General features: G+C 47.7%; 1 protein-coding gene across 4 annotated transcripts in view; it reads right to left on the reverse strand.

The window, feature by feature from the left end:
* Window positions 1–22,278, reverse strand: part of TAOK3 (TAO kinase 3) — a 130,073-nt gene that overhangs the window by 46,609 nt on the left and 61,186 nt on the right. For 3 of the 4 annotated variants that reach the window (XM_044448848.1, XM_044448850.1, XM_044448851.1), the window contains 5 exons: window positions 22,015–22,108; window positions 20,789–20,870; window positions 19,288–19,455; window positions 14,969–15,175; window positions 476–610 (listed from right to left, as the gene is read on the reverse strand). In XM_044448848.1, the coding sequence (XP_044304783.1) occupies window positions 476–610; window positions 14,969–15,175; window positions 19,288–19,455; window positions 20,789–20,870; window positions 22,015–22,108 (686 nt within the window). The remainder of the gene's footprint in view (window positions 1–475; window positions 611–14,968; window positions 15,176–19,287; window positions 19,456–20,788; window positions 20,871–22,014; window positions 22,109–22,278) is intronic. The other variant, XM_044448849.1, reaches the window with a different exon arrangement.

Consider the following 22,278-nt stretch of genomic DNA (forward strand, 5'->3'; position numbering starts at 1 on the left):
AATTTGCCAGGAGAGGCACTGGCCGTTCCTTCCGCTGGAGAAATCCATCAGCACTCATTAAAATTATAAGCATCAATACCTTTAGTCAGGCAGGCAGCCTCCCCCTCCTCCCCCCTCGACAGACAGAAATTATACTCAACAAAAATGGATGCAATTTGGAACAAACCAATCAGAGGAACACACACACACACACACACACACTCTTCCTCCAAAAGCCATGTTGAAATTTCCACAAGCGGCAAAGGATCCTAAAGGCTATACGACAGATTTCCAACATTTTCTATCAAGACCAAAAACAAAAAACAAAAAACCCCCTGTCTTGCAATATCCCGTTGCTATGCCAACAAAAAGAGAGAAAAAAGGGGGGGAAGAGGGCGTTGGGGAAGGGAAGGATGCCTGACCCTACCCCAGACAGGCACAGGCACATGGGAACGAGGAGGGAAAGGGGTAGCGGGTCGAGGGGTGTGGTGCTTACCAAAGATGCTGATTTGATTGTGGCAAAGTGCTCTCGGTTCCGGTAGTGGAGGGCCTGATTCTGGACTGAGTGGGTAGGCCGCAGCTCAGGCCTGTGCTCCCCGTGGCCCACCTCATCCCTTATGAATACATGATCCTGCAGAAATGGATAAAAACAAGGAGAAAGTCCAGTTGTGCTCGTTCTTCGCCGGCTGCCTCTCTCTCACCCCTCTTTTTGCACAAGCCCTGCTGTTTGAAATGCATAGTTTGGCTCTCTGCTATTCCCTGCAGCTCTCACAGTACAAAATGAATAAGCAACACATTGCAGTCTTCAGTTAGGAATGTCAGCTGATCGCTAGTGGGATGCCTTCTGAATCCCTGGCAGAATTTTTTTTTTAACCTCCAGAATTACATATGTGCAAAAAAGAGAATCCAGAGCACAAAGCACTGCAGCGCAGTCAGCGTCTTCAGAAGGGCTTGCTGGCAACACTGCACAGAAATAATCCCTTTAAAAACATGGTTTCCATGGCTAGCAAAGATGCTGCTGGTGCTGCTTCGTCTGGACACAGAGGCAAGGATCTGCCACATTCCCTTCTCCTTTGGGCTCGCTATCTGTTCTTGAGAAGAAGCATTTCTGCCTAAATAGACGCAGGTTAGAGGAGACCAGCCTCCCTCTCTCTCACTCTCTCTCTCTCCCTCTCTCGTGCTGAAAAGACTCTGTGACCACTCAGAGATCCTGCTTTCTAGTCATGATCGTGCACGGTTCTAGCATTTTCTCTCCATAGCCTTGGAAAGGATTTTTTTTACATTTAAAGAGACACCACACAGTTTAATACAAATTATCTTTGCTAAGTTTTTCTTCTTTCATATGGCCCAGAGCATCAGAAAACAGTGAGTTCCTAGCAGGTATACATATTTAAGTGTCATCCTCCCCCTCCCTCCCTCCCTCCCTCCTTAAATGCCTACATATCTCATATGAGAACTGGCATTTTTCCAGTAGTGCCTGGATCTTGGATCTGAGACAGGAGTTTGTATTCCAGCTCATCCGTGGACATGCTGGATGGTATTGAGCAACAATCATCACTCAGCCTCAGTTGCTCATCTGTACAATGGGAATAAATCAGTGACTTCTATCACTGAGGAGAGTCAGGCTGATGATGTTTATTCTATTCAGATAAAACAGGCCATTGGAAACCTTGCCCTGTGGCTTGCTGCCCTCCAAGTCTTCCCCCAGACTTTTCAAAATACAACTCATAAGCAGTAGGAGAAATGGGTACCGACTGCATTGTTTTGTCACCCACCATCTAGAGACGTTCTAAGCTGCATTAAAAGGTGCAAGATACGCAAGGCCCCCTAGGATTCAGCGAGTCCACCCAGTCACACCCCGCTCACAAGCCCACCCAACACAACCTCAGATGGCCAAGGCAAAGGGCTTACCGTGTTGCCATTGTCATTATGGCAAAGGGCACTGGGAAACGGCACAAGGACGTTCCAGTGCACATGGCAAAATAAGGGCTCTGAGCAGAAAGCTTGCTCTGGCAGAACCCACAGGTTCTGGGGCAGCTGAGCAGCAAAGCCATAATACGGTCCGGGTTATTCCTCGGTCCACACAGCCTTCCAAGGGATTCCAGGCACGCGGCTTTGAGGACCAGCACGGGTCAGCCAGCGGCCACTGCAGTGCTCTCAGAAAGGTGAGCTCCACCTGGGAAATGCAGTCCTCCTGCTGGCCAGGTGAGAGCAGACACCCTGATCTTGCTTGGCCTTGCTGGAAAACAGACCGTGCGCAATCACTTTGCCTGGCATGAAAGAGAAGCAATTCTTGAAGGCTTGCCCTGAAACAGGCTCTGCTCAACTCACTCCCTCTCCAATCATCCTCTGGAATGTAGGAGGAGGTGCCACCTCGCTTAATGGCGCGCTGGTGCTACATTAAAAAAAATAAAAAATAAAAACACCAACACCACCAAATTGCGGTATCAGGTGAAGCATCATCCATATGTATACACCAGTTCTCATCGCACAAATTACTGCAAGTTAATTGATTATGTAAACGAAGTCCCAGAGGCTTCACGTCACTCTGAGCAAGTCCTTGAAGACTGATCTTCGCATTAACAAGAGTGTCCTTTCGTTATTTGATAGTCCAAGGAAAATCATTACCTTGCCATCTCCAAATATACTCCTGTGTCCACTTGGCTTAAGGTCAATGCGCAAGCACCCCATCCTAATCCCTTCATGTACTACCTGTACATCTCTGTGTAGGTCCACCTGAACCTCATTCCTCACTTCTCCATGCTAAGATCATCTGTATTATTATTACTACTACTACTACACATTTTTGTATGCCATCCTATATATAAATATCTCAGGATGGCTTACAGCAATTTATAAACAATTTAAAATGTCTAATAACATCTATCCACAGTAACACTGTATGAAACAATAAGTAAACATAAAATAAATCAGAGTTAAATCAAAATAAAACAAAGCAAGAGCTTTCTGTAGCTTCCAGTTAAGTAAGAACCAACTATGGGTGCTCCAGCTTGGGAAAGCCAACCTATCAAAGTTACCCAGCTGTTACCAGGCTCCTAAAGGCAGCATTCTGCCTTCATGTTGAAAACCACTTTAACCAGGAATTTCGGGCAAGAGTGGTGAACTGATCACTAAGATGGTGCATTTGGCCCAGTGAGAAAATAATGGTGCGGTTGCTGTTTTCCACAGCATCTTTTGTAGAAGCTTTGTCAACTCAGCTGGGTTAGCATGTTAGGCACAGTGGACCATAAGAAAACCTGAGGATGAGTAGAATCTTCCACCACAAAAGATCATGTTAGAACAAGCTCGCCAAGCTTTTAAATAGGACAAGAACAATCTCTTCCTCTTAAGTAAATCCACGTATGGCCACCATTGGAGCTGGTTCGTTGACAGAAGAAGCTTAAAGTAGGATGAGTGTTTCCCAGCAGCTTCATTAAATATCCAGTTCTATCCTTTTATTATTTTTAGTGCAGAAAGATTCCATGCTTCCAGGAAAGATGCCATGTTTTTCCTTGGGAAGATTCTCTTTGATGACTAACAATTGATGATGCTCATCTTCCAGACCTTTTGACAGAAATAGGCTAACATGCATCGAGCATGTGCCAAGCAGGTAGTGTGAAGTAAAAACAGCAACATTTCTAGGAACCACACTTCTGAACAAGCCGAATCTGTAAGTGGCTCCAAAAATACACATTGCAGAAGACTCGCCACCCTATTTGGGGGCGAGCGGGGCTTGGCTACATGACTACGCATAGACCACGCCAATGTGACGTGGCCATGCTTGGCAGAAGGAAGCCTTCTAGGAGGATTGCCTGATGGGAGCTCATTTCGTTCCGAATCTTCGCCTGTGTTAGCCAAGGGTATGTGTTCAGCTGATGTGCTGAAGATGGAAGTTTGCAGACACTCTTGATGTGTGCAGGAACACATCAAGGGGTTGAACTAACGCATGTGTTGAAATGAGGCCTGCTTTTAATGAAGTATCAGGATTAAACATTTTAATTTCAAGAAAATGTTCTTATGATCGTAGAGGCAAAAATCTCTATGCCACGAGTCTCTGTTTAGGTGTATGCAAAATTCTAGTAGCATTAAAGAAATCATGTTAGATAGTGGAGGTCTAGAGTAACACAAAAACAGAGCGAGTCAGAAGGGGCCTCCCGGGCCATCTAGTCTGACCCCTGGCTCCAGCCGGCTCTGCTCACAACATGCCCACCACGTGCATGTCAAAGACCTCTTCCATTGGAGGAAGTCCTTCTACTACTTTTGTCCACACTGAGCTTTGTTCAGAGAAGTCAGGCCAACTTCGCACCCTTGGTCAGGAGGTTCAAAATGCGAGGGCTTCCTGAGGAACGCAGAGAAGACCTCTCAACGGGCATCTTCTACCAGTGAGTAAACGCGAGCCTCGCAGAAAATTGCTTTGGATCGGGCCAATTATTTTTAACCCATTCGATTGGAAAATATGGGAAAACTAGAAAGCAGCCGGAAAAGATTAAAAAAAAAAAAAAAACCTGGGGGTGAGTTTTATTTTTCAAGTGTATGAGAGAGGCCTCACAGAGTTCTTTGAAAGGCTTTTAAAAAATTCCCAAAGGTTACAGACAACATACTGGACTTCTTAAAGAGTCTGGCTATTTTTTTCAGCATCTTGAGACAAGTTCTCTCTTTCAGGATCCATTCCAGGCCTTTGGTTTTGTCCCTCACAGTCCTTCTGCGATACACATCAAGGTTCGTTGGATTTTAATCCCACTTTCCCAAGGAATACTCATTGTGGCTCTTTGGCCTGCACCTGACGCTTGTTTTCTGGGCTTCTTGGGCTGAAAGCCCTCGAGGTGCGGAATGGGAGGCAGGTAGCCGATGCCGGGAGGTCTTACGCACCAAGTCGTGTTCCTAGGAATGTGATCCAAGGAGCAGGGGACCAGAATCTCCATTCCCACCCCACGGAAAGAGGGGGTGTTGCAGCAACTGTCCGGATTCAGTGCTCAAGCAGACTATGACATGCCGTGGATCCATCCGCTAGCAAAAGCCAGTGGGAGCACGAAGAGATAAAACTGCACAACTGGGGATGTGCAGACACGCGTCACTAGATGACTTCCAGATGCACCTCTTGGCTTGTCTAGCAGGAACTTACAAGAGATGTTAGAAGTGGTGGAGGGACCGATCATGGCTCCTCTCCGAAGCGCTCCGAACTCCTGGAATACTCTGTCTTCTGTGGACGGGGCCTTGGCAGGCTGATGCGCCAAATGCTTCCCAGACAGAATGTTCTCCTCCCTTAGATTATCCTCTGAAATGTCTCAAGATAGAAGCAAAGGGGTATGTGTGTTTTTAATTCAGTAGTAAAATGGAAAAGTCTCCAATGGAAATGTGAAGCCTTCCTGTGACCACATTCAGAAGTTCATTTGCAAGTTTTCACCAGCACTGAAGTAGCCTTTGTTGACGAGGCTTTAGTTACTGCTACAGTACCTTGTTTCTTATCCCCATCTGGTTATGCAAACTCCTCTCCCAGCCTATCCATGTTCCTTGGAACCGTGTCTCTGTCGCCAGCCTTGAGTTTCCAGGCTAGCTATATCCCATCCTGGGTAGGGAAAAGGATTTAGTTCTCACCGCTGCAGTCAGCAGGTGGTAAGAAATAACCCTCTTCCCAGATCAAAAGAAAGGTGCCTTTCCCAGTATGATAAACAGGAGCAGCCGCCCCAAATTGGGGGTTGGAGGAACACGGCAGCAGTGGCCTTCAGTCTGAAAATGCTTGCCACCCATTCTAACACTGCCCAAATCCTAATAAACCCAGCCTTATTCGTCTGCTGTGTCCCATTTATTCAAGGCCCATGCTGCTAACCTTCTTCCTGTCTCTGTAACTGACGCCGACAGAGGCACTTAGATTATTTTTGCGTCCAGGAATCGAGGGATGTGGGACACATGGGGGCCCCCGTGGGAGCCAGGAGTGTCTTCCCCCAGCTCTGGTTGGCATGCCAGCTACAGCTGTACCAAAACAGGGCTGGCAGAGTGGCCTCACGCCCCGATCAGGGGACTCCCGATTCGGACAGCCGCAGGCACTGGAGGCGAGGCCCACTTGTATGTTGGCCCGAAGGCTGCGGCTCGTGCCAAATTCCGTGGTTGGGCTGCTGAGTGGAACGTGGCCCACCCTGGCCACCATTCCGTGGCCCAACCTGCCTCACAAGGAGGTTTTGTGGGGGTTGAGAGAGCAGGAGCAGCACAAGGAACTCTGCCTCGAGTTTGTTGTCAGGAAAAAGCGGGGTGTACAAATATTTGTTGGGCAAAGCTTTGGATCGTCCCCTGCTTTTCTCTTGCTGCACTGGATCGTGTGTTATTTATCTGCCACTGTTCTCCCTTGTGTCATGATTTGGTCAAATTATATATAATTTCCTGTGGATTGTTGCTTCCATCCTGCTTTGGGATTCCTCCATAATCAAGTGCCTCCATTCCCTCTTCTAAGCTAGATAATGTGCAAAACAGATGATTGCACTGCACTGTTTTGTGGCATGCAGTGGCAGCCCAGGGTTAAGGGGCTATCAGAAATACGGTACATGTGGGGAAGCCGTGTAGGCATTTCTCCCAGTGCCGGCGTCTACCCCAGCTGGGGAAAAGGCAGTGGTAGTATTTTACTGTTTTGGAAGAAAAAGGGATAACAACTTGTCCCATCCACCATAGCCGCTTTGACAACTGCTCCCAGCAAAGATTTTTAAGACGGCCCAAAAAAGGGTACATGACAGATAATCATGCATCACAGGCAACATCTACCTTGCTTCTTTATTTCTTCCAAAAAAATCTTGTGACTTGATACACTAAGCAAAAGTCCACCCGTTCTAGTCATTTGTGAAGCATTTCTTAGCCTGCACCTGTAACTGAAACAACCTAAACAAAGCACATTTTGCACTGAACCGTTGTTATCTTGGTCCTTGCTCTCAAAGAAGTTTATAATATCTTGGGACAGAGTTTGGTTCCTTGTAAATATTAATCGATGACGCACATGAAGGCTAACAGGTCTGCAATGCCTCTATAAAAACAGGCTTACCTGTATTGGGAGTTCACCAACATTCCAACTACCGTGGAGAAGCACAAAACATTCTGAAAGCATCCCTAAATTCCCCCCAAATGTGTGGAAGGCAAGGCCTAGTAGCAGACTCAGCAGCTAAGACGTGGGCCTTGCTGTTGACTGAATGGCCACAAGATGCATTTTTCAGGAGGGATGTGGAAAAGCCTGACCTACACGGTTCTAAGAGAGATGGCAAAACAGCTTGTTATTCCACATGCTGTTAGTTATTCCAGGGAACGCAGAATGGGAGGATAAATACTCCTATTCTGGAGCCTCATGCCCCAGATGAGGGGTCCCTGCCCTTCCGGTCTGAAGACATTATGCAACTATGCAATGTTTTCCTCCTGAACAATAAAACAGTAAGGAAAAGGCTAGAAGATGAGAAGGAAAGTGAGCCACGGATGTCTGCAAAATCCCATGGGTGGGAAGAGAGATGGATTCCTATGGGCGTTTCCAGATGAAGCCATGATCAGTAGAAGCTGGAGTGTTCTGTGGCACTGAATGATACATTCTTAGATTTTGGGGAGGACAAGCTGCATAGCCTACTCTCCACAAGAGCAGATGTAGGGACCTGATTTTATGTTGCAAGCATCAACTTCTGAGAGTTGGTTGTGGCGTAGCTGCCGCAAGAAGCTTCTCTTCCAAACTTCTGAGTTCTTTTGATGGGTGGTGCTTAAAGGGCACTCTTCCACAATAGCTATTATCTTGGAACCCACCTGGAACACTGCTTAAGGGACGACCTGAGCTGGCACATCAGGAATGGCTCAGATGCCCTGGACTCATCAGGGCACCCTCCCAAAGGAGTTTTGTGGAGTTCTGTCAGGCCACAGAATGGGTGGCATTGGACCTTGAGAGTGGGAAAAGAAACCAGGAAAGACCCTTCCCATCTATAAAAGCTCGTATACATCCGATACAACTTCTGATGGAGACTGCTAGAAAATCTGGCATGTTACCAACTTGGGTACTCTTGAGGTTCAGATAGAGCAGCAATACCAGAGAGCGGATGCCTATGGAATTATGTGGCTTTCCTTCTGGACACCTTCCGAAATTGGCATCCCTCTTGGCTCTTTCAGCAGTGGGGCAAAGGAAATCCAGGACAATTGATTCTCTTCGTTCCAGGAAATGTTCTGTGGAGGACTTCTGGGTGTGCAGTTCACTAGAGTCAGTTCAGTTACAATGGGTTTCTAACACATTACAAAGTTGTTATGGGTGTAAACTTGGGCAGGATCAGCAGAATGTCCCCACACTGTAGATGCTGCTTCTCCAATCCTGGCTGAGGAGAAATGAGAACCTCAGGTGGCACGGCACACCGTTCTAGACAGTTTTGCAGATGACCATTCCCAGAAAACAGCGATACTGTTCTCACGTACCATGCTGCTAGAAGCAGTACAGGAATTCTCAAGGGTCTGAAGGCAAGAATCTGTCTGGCCTTGTTTGGGGGAGAGCAACATCGCAGGGCTGGATGGCAGATCACCAACACAAGTCGCACTGTCCACAAAATGCTCTGATGTCACTGAATCTGACTTTGAAATTATTGTCTAATGTGGATCGGGATATTGTGTCAGCTGCACAAATCTGTATGAATGAGATGACCATTCCTGTGGTCATTGTTACTGTTATATTTATTTATATCCTGCCTATCCCAGTGATTGGGACTCAAGGCAGCTCAAAACATGGTTAACCTCCTCAGAATGCTTTCACGTGGTAGGAAGAAAAATGTTGACATCATTTTTGGAAAGCGGATGCTGTGAATGGAGGAAAAGTCGCCAACTGGCAATGGGCAGTGGCGTCTCGCAAGCATCAATGAACTCGGAGCACCAACTTTTGTTCCTTCCCATCTTGGCCCAATCTCCTTCTGGACCTGGAATTTCCATCCATCCCTTCCCGATCATCTTCCCCCCTTGTCCTCTCCCCCACTGCTGGCTTCAGCTGACGCAAGGTTCTTGTGCTACACACTCCGCTTCTAGAGTCCGCGCTGTGTGCTTTCTCCGCGGTGGTTCCCACAGCGCATCATGTCCCCTCCACATGGCTTTCTTTCATCACGCTGATTTTTTTTCTTAGCTGTGTCCAGAATTCATATTTGCATCGAAGGACTGACTGAACAGTTGCACAATAAAGCGGGAGTTTATGATTTCTTGAAGTTTCCCTTGACGGCAGTATCCTATCAAGGTAGATGTTAGCACAATGAATTAATACCCTGACTTCCTTGGTTATATGGCTAGCTTCTGTGATTACTGTTCTTGGGAATCTGATGTTTTCCATGTTTTTTTTTTTTTCTCATTCATGTCCTGATGGGGTCTTCTCACAGACAGCTGGTTGGCTTTGGGTGGATAACAGCGAGCCTCTAGCACCGGTTTCTTGTGCTTATTTTTCAGAAACTTGAGGTTGATCTGGGAATGTCATCATGAATTTAGTCCTGCTGCACGTCTCTTGATAATTCTATGTTAAAAGAATGTGTACTGTTTTGTTTCTAGACAAGCACCATGGGCATACATACAGTACTGAGTGGTCACTTCCAAGCATGGCTAACTACTCAAGAACAGCAAAAGGACAATAGAAAAAAGTGACACCTCCCCCCCCCCCGCAAAAAATATGCTTCTCTATCAGTAGCTTGGTCCATGTTGTTCCTCGGAGTACATGCACAATGGGAAATCTTTCCCAAAGTGAAGGAGGCAGGCCTTGCAAATCCTAGAAGGTTGTGTACTCCAGTTTCAACAGACCTCACAAAGAAGCTCATTCAGATAAACATGACAGGGCCTCAAACCCCCAGCAAACGCATAAAGCCACCACCTTAAGTCTTGCAACACTGCTGCTTCTCAAAACGTTGACCTTCAAGCCATTTGGTTCTTTCATGCAGCAATTCCATGCAGCCTGGGAACATGAGCGCCTGGGAACATGAGCACCTGACGGTTCCATCAAGTGTGACATTTTTCCTCAATACTGCTCATATGGGCTCCAGGAAAACAGCACAGGTGTTTGGATAGGAAGTCTCCTGGGATCTCCCAGGAGCAAGTCCCAAACTGCAGCATCCTTTAAAAAAAAAACTTCAGAACAGGCATGCCTCTCTCCAGTTTCTACTATAGGTATGAAGACTGTAGGTTTGGAAGATCTTGGTTGATTGTGGTAATGCATGTTTGGATGCCTGGATTTTGCTTAGAGAGCAATTACAATAGCAATATGATTGCATAATCTTGTCCAACGTACACCATTTTGCATTTCTGCAGTATAGGAAGCAAACCGTGTGGGCAGGGCTTTTGATCTGCCCATAGCCAATATCAGGTAAATTGTACACGGCCTCCCTTGGTTACCCCAGTCACTGGGGCCAGCAATGCGCCATGAGGCAGAATAGCGATTACACTATTATTTCCAGGACAAGAGTATACAGGAAACCCCAACCTCCGAAAAATTAGCATCTGCTGTGAGAAGAAGGGAAGGCGGGAGTCAAGCTCACTAGCCCTTTTTGTGCCAACATGTTAAATTTCAGAGGCAAGTGGACGTCCGAGGGGGATGGTGTAATTTGGCGTCCTGCAACAGCAGGGGGTTGAACTCGATGGCCTTCACGGCCCCTTCCAACTCTACTAGTCCATGATTCTAAGTGGCATGTTTTTCCATGTAAATCTTTCCTTGTATTATTATTTCGTATTTTAACTGTTACAGTGACTTTAGGAGTATCACAAGCTGATTTATGCCAACTAGAGCGCGCAGTCTGCCCATCTCAGTATTTTTTTTACCCTGAACGGCAGTAGCAATACAGCATTCCAGGGCAGGTTTTTTCTTTCTGGCCTTACCTGAAGATGCTGAAATCTGGAACCTTTTGCACCCAATGCATGTGTCCCGACACTGAGCTACCGGCTGCCTTGCCTCATTCAGAATCTAGTCTGTGCCCAGTCCTGTCTCATTCACAGAATTTTGCAGCTATCTTAGCAGGAAAGTAATAAGTACCAGGGAAATCAGAAAGATTAGGGACCTACATGGATGCATTTTAAATGTTTAAGCTTCAATCTAAAATATGTTTTAAATTTTTAAATGGCATGTCTTTTAAAGGTGGGAAGCTTTTCATAATTAGTAACTGTGTGTACCTCTCTGAGTGAGTGTGTGTGTGTGTGTGTGTGTGTAAGAGGGAGAGGGAGAGGGAGAAACCAAGAAAAATAGTGCAGAAAGAACAAAGCACCTTTGATATAGGCTAAATTGCCTGACACCAAAGAGGTCTTCAGACGGAGCAGAAAGCTCACTGGAAAGGCCAACTTGGTGTGCTGTAGCCGTAAAAAGAGCAAATTAGGTGTTAGGGGAAAGAACCAGAAAACTTAGGCAAACCTGCACTGGCGTTTCCCATTTTGTGTGTGTGTGAGAGAGAGAGAGGTAAAAATATCCCCCTTTCAGATGCTGAACAGTCCTTATAATCCTAGACACCAGTCATCCAAGGTTTAAAGTTTGCTGAAGGCATGGACGTGTCATGATTATGTTGCATAATATTTAAGAATCTCTTGCTTTGCGGATGGGAAATGTCTCACTTTCAGATCATTCTACTCATAGCTGTTTTGGCTAAGTGTGATACCTCAGCTATTTCACAGACAACCCTGAGAACCCCCCGAGTTGGATGTACACATTTTAAATTAAAATGTGTGATGAGAAAAAAGTTGAATATTCGATTCCACGAGCACCATTTCTTGTTCTTAATGAGTATTCTAACTTCTTATCAGACAAAAATAATGCTCCATGTTTTTCTTTATTCTTAAATAGAATAAAGTTTTCTATTTCCTTGGTAGTCTTCTCGAAAGTAATGTCAGTTGGGCTGGTGTGCACTGAATTTCAGCCTCTTGGGGACTTGGAAGTACCCTCCCCTTTCCGGGCATACTCCAGATTCCCCATTCGTACAGGGCGATGTGCAACCCTCCCCAGTTCAGGCATTTTTAGAAACCAGCCCATCAAGGTGTTGGGCTACATTCCATCCTTTTCGAACTCAGTGCCTTCCTTGCCGCAATGCCTACCAACTTCTTAAGATGCTCATTACTGCCGTTGCACAATATTCTAACGTACGACAAGCTTGCTTTGTATCAACACATTCCCAAACGTTGCCACTAGCTAGGTTTCAAGATGAGGCAGAAGCACCCAGTAGTCCCACCGGTAGCCAAGAAGGTAACCGGGCGCCCCGTCCCTCGCTTGAATGCAGCATTCAGCAACGTTCTCCCCGTGTACCTGCCTGTCTATTAAGACCTGCATCAGAAGCTGTTCTTAAACAACTACCCCACAAGGAGGCGAGGAGGACGGCAAACAGAGGAAGGGCTGTTGCGATGGTTGCGCCCCAGGTCCGCAACGGCTCCCCAGAGAGCTCTCCTTGGCACCTTCCATACAAGTGTTTTGGCGCCAGGTAAAGTCTGCTCTGTTTTCAATACTAGTGTACTAGTGTTGATAATGTTACTTCAATACTAGTGGTTTTGAAGCCAGGTGAAGGCTGGAGCCGGGGGTCAGACTAGATGGCCCGGGAGGCCCTTTCTGAATCACACTGTTTCTATGTTTCTATTTTTCCGGTATTTTAGTAATTGATTTTTATTGCTTTATGAATATTTGAGAATTTTAAATTGTTGTTTTTAAGCTACTATAACTTGTCCATATTGTAGTACTGTACAATTTTATTTTGTTGTTTTTTTAGTTGATTTTAGTGGAAATGTAAATGTGTCAAATAAATAAATCAATGTGTACCACCCAGAGGACCCTACCAGGACTAGAGCTGCAGTCTATAAATTTAATAAACATTCTGCCTTAGACACTTAGTTAGCTATAAAGGCACCTGATTCTCTTTTGTCCATCTAAGAAAGTGGGAATATTGTCTAATAATAATAATAATAATAATAATAATAATAATAATAATAATAATAATAACTGCACACCTGTAGTGTGAAGAACGTCTGTCTATCCTATCCCCAGGTGAGATTCCATTAGGGAATGGCAAGTTCTGGTATTACAGGTGAGAAGAAAAAGTTGTCTCTATCCAGCATTGACACATGTTGACCTGCCTCCATAAGCCTCTATGATTTATGTCACAGTTCACGCATCTTTTTTCTCAAACATGATACCACAGATACTTAACCCTTCACTGTAGCAAAGTCCTCTAACTTTTTAGTTATTTTGGTTTAGTTATTGTGGTTGTGCTTTCTGGTAGCTCTTCCAGCTTACCTAATATCCTTCCGAGAGGATGCGTCCAGAACGTTACAAGGGTGCTCTAAGGGAGCCACAACTGAGATTTATAAAGGCACTATGATAGTAGGATTTTAAAAGACCCTTTAACAATCCCTGTTGTTGCTATGTGCTGTCAAGCAATCTCCAACTTATGGCGACCGTATGAGCGGAAGCCCTCCAAAATGTTATGCCAAGGACAGCCTTGCTCAGCTCTTGTAAATTCAAGGCTGTGGCTTCCTTGATGGAATGGATCTGTCCAATAGTTCATCTTCCCCTTCCTCTTCTGCCTTTGATTCTCCCAGGCATGATGGTCTACTCTAGTGAGAAGGACCCCTACCATTTAATTAATATTTTCACTGCCACTGCAGTGAACGGGGTTCATATTTCCATCAACGGGTATGCACAGTTCTTATACTGATCCATCACAATAAATTGAACCGAACTGGTCCAGTTCCAATTTTGTGCCCAAAAATAACACACTAAATACCTGCAGGTTGTGTGTAAGTGTCTGCCAGGCACACACTGCACACGTGGTACAGGCATGCGTGGTACACATGCCGGCCCACTTAGAGGGATACACGCTGCATCGTATTGAAATCAATGAGTGCTAAGGTGTGCCTAACTGTTCCTACATTAAGTCTATTAGTATATAGACTCAATCTATATACTCCTGAGCTGCTCCCCTTCTCAAGGGACATGGAAGATGTCTCATCACCCAGCACAGCTCACAGATCACTCCTCTTTCTCGGAGGAGACACACGGATTGAGTACTTAGGCCTGGTTTCTCTTCGAGAGCACAAACTCAGAGGGACCCTGAATGAAAAGGTTTCAGACTCCCTGCGCGGTGCCTTCCCATGCAGCTCTGCCGCTCCCTGCTCTTTCGTTCCGGCATTTGCCGCCTTCACTTTGTTCCTCCACTCAACCCAGCATGGCCTTCGGAAAAGGTATTCCGTTCTTGCAAATGCTGACAAAAGAATGCTTTACACGTGAGCTGGCAGGCTATGGTGCCATCTTAAACTTTTTCAGAGAAGAGGCACCGCAGCTTTATTTCACAACTGCACAGCTGCAAACACCACATCTTCCAGTGAAAGCGCCAGTGCCAGCACCGCCCGCTGTGCCGGTCACAAAATATGCTCCCGGGGTCAAGTGGAACTGGGTGGAAATGCATCAGCGAGCACAGGAAAAACAGAAGCCCAGTACTGACTTCCCCCAAAAACATACCTTCAAGGAGTGGTCCATGGTGCTGTTGCCTTGCTACCTTGCAAGCAGGGAATCCAGCCAAGGATTTGGTTGGAGGTGGATGGCAGGTTATTGGATTAGCTTGGTGGAGGTGACCATTTCAACCGACGGGAACCACTTGGGAAGGACAGACGCTCGGGGGACAGGGTGCGACAAGCAAGGGCAGAGGCGGACGTGCAGTGCTGGGGTGCAGAATGGGGGAGCGGCATGGAACGGGATGCTCTCGGAGGCCACGCGGCCCCTGCCTTCGGAGCGACGCCTCGCTGACCCTCCAGCTACCACCTCGGCCCACCGAAGCGCCTGAACCTCAGCCATGGGCCTCCCCGCATTAGGCGAGCGGAGCGTCTCTCTCCATCTCTGGGATCCTGCCCTGCATCTGAGTAGGCCTATCGGGAAACTCAAGGAGTGGCCCTCGAGCCGGCAAGGGTGCGTCGCCCGCTCCTTGCAACCGGCCCCCATCGGTTCGGAGAAGTAGAGCGACAAAGCAGGGGCTGCCCGGGGCCGGGGAGAGCGCACAAGCCAACGTACCTTCCTGTGCACGACCGAGGCGGCGGAATTAACGGTGCTCTCGCCGTCATGCAGCAGGAGCAGCTCAGGGCTGCTCTCATCCATGACCTCCTGCATGCTGTTGACACTGCTGTCCTGACTGCCCGTGCTCACAGACATGCTGGGGACAGAATGCGTGCTGCTCAGACTGTCGGTCTTCCTACTCAGGTTTGTCCCATGCTCACTGTCCTACAAAACAAGGAGCATTAAAAGACGGTACTGCCGGAAGCAAATGCCCAAGCGCACGCTCGGCGGCAGCAAGCGTTCTGGTACGGGCGACCCCGTGGGAAGGCATTTGTCCCGCTCGCTGTGGCCAATGTCCTCCTCTCGTGGAGCGGGGCTGGGAGGTTCCTGGTGACTTCCTGTCTCCAGGAGTGTTTCCGTGAGGTTCGTCCGATTAGCAGGACGAGCATCCCAAAGTGCAACTGTCACGGCACCACCCCCCTTTCACAGCAACCGTGTGCGTCCCCTTCTTTAATCTGCGGTGTCCTTTGCTCTCCCATGAAATGTACTTTGCAAGCCCTGAAGTTCAATATGGTCATGGGCCTCCCGGCTGGTTCCTCAAGCAGCTTTGTTCCTTGAGCGGTATATGCGACACGGGCATATACAAAATATGCGCGCTTCCATGCACCCTGACAGCTAAATTTCTGCATGGGAGTGCACAGTTGGAGAAAGTGAGCGAGACATTCCCTTGAAGAGCGGGTGAGAGCACATTGGAAACCCGTCTTTGAAGATTAATGAGTTATGTAGGCATGCAGATTATTATATTGTTAAGAAGCCCCAACAAAGGTGGAGAAAGAGGAGGTGGGCAGGGGAGAGGTGGCATGAGATGGACAATGCTGGCCCCAGGCAGTTGTTGCTGGCACTCCGGACACTCAGCTGGGTTGGCCCCTCTTTTGCGAAAGACGGGCATTTGCTTCATTTAGAACATCCCACAACAGTACCAGATTACCGACAGATTGCACTATGCAAGTATGGATTGATCAATCTGCTCATGGTATGTATCGGAATGCAAGAATCGGCAGTGCACAGATCACCAAACGTATAGGGCCTGCTTGTGGCCCTCGTGTGAGCACAGCACAAAACCACTGCAAATCCTCTCAAATATCCTACGAATTTGCCAGGGCCTTTGGGTACATCCTGGTCTCCAGACAGGGTTTTGGGGGCCACTGCTTCGCCAGTGTATCAAATTTTGAATGTAAGGTCCAAACCAGGGTTGTGAAAAGGTGCGGGGCTGAAAGATCCCCCACCGCCACTTTCCAGATGCTTCAGTTCTCCTTGAAAAACCATCTGCTCCGTACTTGGCATTGTCCTCACTTACCTTTAACTGCAATGCTGTTCAGGGACATTATCAAGGAGCCATATCCGAAACAGGATTTTAGTTGCTAAAATCCTTTTACATCATCAGATAGGATGCTGCGATGTTAGCCTAACTGGTTGCATGTGTGTGTGTGTGTGTGGGGGGGGGGGGGGGGGTCATCTACTTAACTAGCCCAGTAAGAAAACATCCACAGGGAAATGGGCCTGAACCAAGCTGAAGTTTCACACTTTTTTGTGGGAAGAGTGAATCTACTCTGCAGAAATTCCTGGTTTCAATCCTGGTATTGAATCCGCCCAATGCTTAGTACAGCACTACACAAGTGCGCTTCTTTGAGAGCTAGAATATCAAAGTCGCACATTCAGCGGTGCCTACAGGAATTTCAAGAAGTAGCATGCCTAAAAGAAAGGATGCTTTTTAAAAAAAATCGCACGCCATTTCATAGAAAGCAGATGCCTAAGCAATTGCAGCTGCCCTGTTTCTGTTGTGCAGAAATTGCATTTCCCCTGTGGCAATTGTCATATCGTTGTTTTCTGCCTGAATACTCCTAAGGTGCCTCAAATCAGGCACCAGAAAGGGAAGGTGCCCACAGGTAGCCAAATTTTCAGTCATATTTTAGGAACAGGTACGTACTTGGAGATTGTCAAAAAATGCAGCCGGGGTAATATCTCACTATTACAGTTAAAATGGCCATACGTGCGCACAGATGACAGAGGGACGGTTCTGACATGCTTCTAACACGCAGTTTTCACATGCTGCATGCAAATATTACGTGGAGGACTGAAAAGAAAGCTTGTCTGGACCACTCCAAAGGTACGCCTTGATGAAGGGACTCGGATCAAGACAATGCACAGGCGCTTCTCCAAAATCCATCTCACACCACCAGGGCCCCCTCTACACCTCTATGTCGCCTTTGTCACGATGGAAGCAAAATGCTGATTTATTTGGTAGGCCATCTTATGCTTCCGTGCTACTGAAAGGAACTTCTTTGACCTGTTCCAACTTCACTGAGGGAGAAATACATGTTACATCAGGAGCAAATCTGCAACTGTGAGGCTGTTTCTCTTTTCTGAAGCAGCAGTGTCTGGGGGGCAGAGGGAGGGCAGGTCAGGATCGGGGCAGCAGCATGTGGGGCTGGGCGAGGAGCAGAACCCCTTGCCCTCGCTGCAGCCTTGATGCCACGCGAAGGAAAAACAAGCACGCTATTGCAATTGTTGGCATTCGACCGCGCTTCTAGTTTGGTCCTAGAAAACTCCCAACTCCAGCATTAAAGAATCTGTCGTTTCCCAACAGATTAACTGAAATGAAGGAAATGCCATGATTGTAACCAAATTCAAGAGACGCCATGACAAACTTTTGCCAAGGGTGTGCTGCATATGGTGGTATAAAGGATTATAGAGTAATTTAAATTGGGAACTATGAGGCAAGGGACTTGTGTTAAAGTGGTTCAGAGTTTCCTGCCACGAACACTCATTTTCACTGTATTAAGAGAAAGCTGCTCATCATTTTATACGTCTGTAATAAGAGGCAGCAGAATCTTTGTTTTAAGGTTTCTGAGAAATAGTCAGGTGAGCATCCATTGAAGATGCTTTAGGTATAGGATTTCCACGCTTTGGGACTCAGTGGAATGCAGAATTCCGTATTCGCCTTCCCACTTTGCAGTACTTTAAAACAGACCCTTTCTAGGGTGAAGGTGGCTGGATTTTAGAATTCACTCTGAAACAATGCTCACAAGTAAACCCATTGAGTACTGGTGTGCTTGACACTAGAAATGCGTCCGGTTACTTTGAAAATCATGGTCCTTAAAGCCCACGTGAAGTTCTGGTAATTATAACATGGCCAGCTTTAAGCTGCACCGGATGAAATCGGCTTCGCGAGCTTTTTCATCTGGCACCTGAAGCCCTGCTCAATTTGATCAAGGTGTGGCAAAGAGTTTGACAGTTTCACTTCCAAGAGTAAAAACATGTATCATCGTAATGCATTTCCCCACTCACATTTTTCTCCCTGGGTTTGGCATGCCTCAGCCCACACAACTTGGTCATTACTGTGGACACAACTCTTAGCAGCCTTCTTTCTAGATTTTCCAAGCTCTCTGGGGCAAGAATACTTCTATTCAACCAAAGAAACCGCCTGTTTCTTCTGCTTGGGAGAGAGAACCAAAAGGTTCCCCCTCATCTCACTTGCTGGGCCAGGGAATCTAAATAACTTGGCAACCCAGGGGAAACCCTTCCTATCTGAGAATTAATGTCAGCTCTTTGGAGGCTGCCTCACGTTCCTCCATGAGATGCCAGAGGCACCCTAGAAGCTTCCTCCAGGTGAGCAGGTGCTGAATACCGGAGGAAGGTATGAGGCCAACAGGTCCACCAATGCACTTTCATCTGCTCAGCTCCGGACAAAGACCCACTGCTATTCGAGGCACCGTTCCCACCTAGAGCACAACAGAGCCCTGCAAGCCAGTCCTGGGGCTTCGTTTGTGGACTGACCGACTCAGCAAAGCCCCAGTGGGCCTGTTTAGGTCCTTCCTGCAGGACCAGCTCGAGTCCTCTTACCCATCAGGGTCACCGGCCTGTTTGTGCAGTCCTCGGATATGCTTTCGGGTCACTGCTTCTGCAGGATTCTTGGGACCCAGACTTGCAAGGTTCGCCTCGAGCTGGCATGCACCTATCCCACTCTAGGGGTATCGCGTAGAAAGAAGTGCCGTGTTCTGCTAAGCATCAGGGGGCTTTTAGGTCTGATGAGGGTGGTTATCCCTCCCCTGCCACCGCCAGGACCCAGACGAAGGACAGGCAGCCTATCAGACTGCTTCTGTCTGTTTTAGGAACCAACGGAAACATATCATGGGCCACAAGCAGGAAAGACGACGTCATTCCTGTTCAGCACAAAACCTACAAGGCATGCCAAGACCCAGGAAAATGGGCTGGGAAGTACCACATGCAGCACGGGGCTGATTTTTACCCATCACTGGTATAGATAAACCTGATACCTCCTCCTCTTCCTGAGATTCATTCAGAGGACCGTTGTGGGCCTCTTGGAAAAGGATTTTCTTCATTTTCCGGTACTGAAGGTTATCCAGTTCTCGCACAGCGTCCTTCGTCCTTTGAATCAAGTCTATTAGAACCCGTGGAGGCCGCTCACAGCGAACAAACGCATGCTGGTTTTAGAAGGATATAGAAGCACTCTGTATTAGAAAAAACAAATATGCACACAGACACAACGACACCGCTGCCGCCCGGCAAATTTCTGCAGGTGGGGAAGGGCTCCTTTATGTGCAAGCACTGGAAACACTAACTGGAGGAACTAACTGCCACTGAATCTTCCTTTTTTACATAAAATGTGTTGCCCCGTGTATAAAAAGTGCATTCCAGGGAGGTGGAATTGAGTAAGCTTCCTGACCAGACCTCGGGAATCTGACAGCAAATACTAGTACGCGTTTCCTTGCGTTTTCAAAAGGAAGGTGTTTGCAAAACAAAAAAGGAAGGCCTCGAGCCCAGGAAGCTCAAGTCTTTGCTCGAGTTTCTCCCGTCTCACTTTAACCTTTCCCAGCCCAGTTCTTAGGCGTGCCTTGGCCTGCTTAATGGAGGTCAAGCAACACCAGGAAAGCACCCATCACGCTGGCACACGCCATGAAATATGACATGGGCTTTCTCATGTGCAGAGCAAGCCCACAATGACTGCAAACATGCTCCCTTCCTGGCCCTCGCCACATGGCCACTGGGATGCCGTTGGGCCTCTTCTGGACTCTCAGACCATCCTCAGCTCTACTTTTGCTATTCCTCTCTAGCAAAATGCCATGGACTGTCCTCTCCTCCCTGCAATGTCTACTCTAAACGGAAGTCATTGTTAGCATCAGAATCTCTCCAGCTGGAGAAAGAAAAATGCCAGAAGTGTGACAGTCACTGCACTGGAGCGGATGCTTTGGGTGGGTTCTGTGCCAGCAAAGCCACATCTTTCGGTATGTACTGGGGCTCACAGAAGAATGAGTGCTCGCACTCTCTAACGCAGTGATGGCGATTTTTTTTAGAGAGCAAATTCCCAAACGAAAACCCAAAACCCACTTATTTATCAGAAAGTGCCAACATGGCAATAAAACCTGAATACTGAGGTTTTAGTTTAGAAAAAACAACTCACAGCCAGTCCAAGCAAATATATATATATATATTCTTCATAGCGCACTGACTGGCCGTGCAAAAGCTCAGATGAGTCGTGGCTCGTGACATCACCACCTGGTGCCGCTACTCCTTTCCGGGCATGCGCATGCCCCCTATGCGCGCTGCTATCTGATGCTCGGCTGCTGGGGCGATGCTGGGGCGACTTGGCTCGTGCACCAACAGAGAGGGCTCTGTGTGCCCGTTGCGGTACGCATGCCACAGGTTCGCCAACCCTGCTCTAAGGGGACCCCGAATAGGTGAGTCAGGTGCAGCAGTTCCCCATTTATGCCATAAACCCGGCCACAAACAGATCCCTGCAGATGTCTGAAGAATTACCCGCAATAGTTCTGCTGACGATGGTCTTTCCTGAGGTATTTTCTGCAAGCAGCAATCAACAAAGCCCCTAAAAGAGTTGGTCCTGAGCATAGGAACAGAGTATAAATAAAATACGTTTAGGTTTGGGAAATTACGTACACACCAACTGAGAATCAGCAAGACAGCAGAGAAGGAAGGAGAGAAGATCATCAACATTCTGAAATGCAGGCCTACAAATCACCCTCCAAACGGAGCCCATGTGGTGAAATATGTAAGATGTGTTCGGTTTAAATTTTAGATTTAAGACGTGAAGAACACAGATTCAAATCCTTGGTTATTTTACTGCAGGGATGGGCAGTACGCAGCTGGCAGGCTACGAAGAGGTGGACATGCTCTCGTAGTAAGGCAAAATGTCTTACTGGTAAGAAGACAGGCAGGTGCTGTCTCAGCCAGTTGAGGCGTGCTGCTTTGGGTGGTCTGCAAAATCACGGCAAGGGGGAACCAGCCCCAGGGGGAGGTCCTGGGTTTAGCATCTCCAGTTCGAAGACGAAGCCCTCCCTCTGCTGAGAGCATGAAGGGCTGCTTCTTGCCCGGCCCAATCGCATCCTGTATACGCCTTTGCTTGCATGCGCATGCAGTGGTGCAGGGGTGGGTGGGTGGGCGGGCATGCCTGGAATTCGAGTGCCGCGCAAAGTGCCTGCCAGAAAGGGGTGTGTGGTCTCTTGATGCAATGACTGCCTGAAGCCAAACTGGAGGGGCTAATGGCCGCAAACTGCAACTTGCCCAAGAACGGAAGGACAAGGTAGAGGTGTCAGCTGCGCTCCGAAACATAAGGCCACACCTTTCCGTTCAAGGAACAATGGAGTTGGAGGGAGGTACTCTGCTTTGCCGCATGCTGGTCTCCCATTTATTATTATTGTGATGACGATGATGATGGTGATGGTGACGACCATGATGGAAAAATCAGTGCCCACGGAGACCCCGGCACGATCATGTCGAGATGCACATGATTCGTGCTTCTGCTGCCAGAAGCTCCCCCGAAGGCCAGTGGGACTGGCGCAAGGCACGAAGGCCCTGAAGAGCAGCTGCAATCCAGCTCCCCCACATCCCGCCGACACGCTGCCCACTGCACCGCACCAGCCTTCGCTCGCCTGTCACCGCTCAGGCGGGGGGAGCAGCCCCTCTTCTGACCGAGGGGGGATCGCGGTGCAGGAGCCCGGAAGCGAACTGGGAAGGGCGGCTCTTACCATTCACTCGACTGTAGCGTGGGGGAATCGTTCTGGGCTATGTGATATAAGGCACTCATAGCGTTCATGTTGAACAGAGGTGGTTTCCGTTCCGCTGGAAGGAGAGGGCGAGAGAGTCAGGAGAAAAAAGGAGTGCGACCAGTCCAAGAAGCGTTTCATGTGTTGCTCTTAGGAAGACCAAGGGAAGGATCACACAAGGCAACAGCCAGCGCTGCAGCACAAGGACGCAGTGTAGCGTTTTTTAAAAATCTCAAATATTTGCAA

The sequence above is a fragment of the Varanus komodoensis genome, unplaced genomic scaffold, assembly GCF_004798865.1.
Source record: "Varanus komodoensis strain SLA01 unplaced genomic scaffold, ASM479886v1 scaffold56, whole genome shotgun sequence".
Classification (NCBI taxonomy): Eukaryota; Metazoa; Chordata; class Lepidosauria; order Squamata; family Varanidae; genus Varanus; species Varanus komodoensis.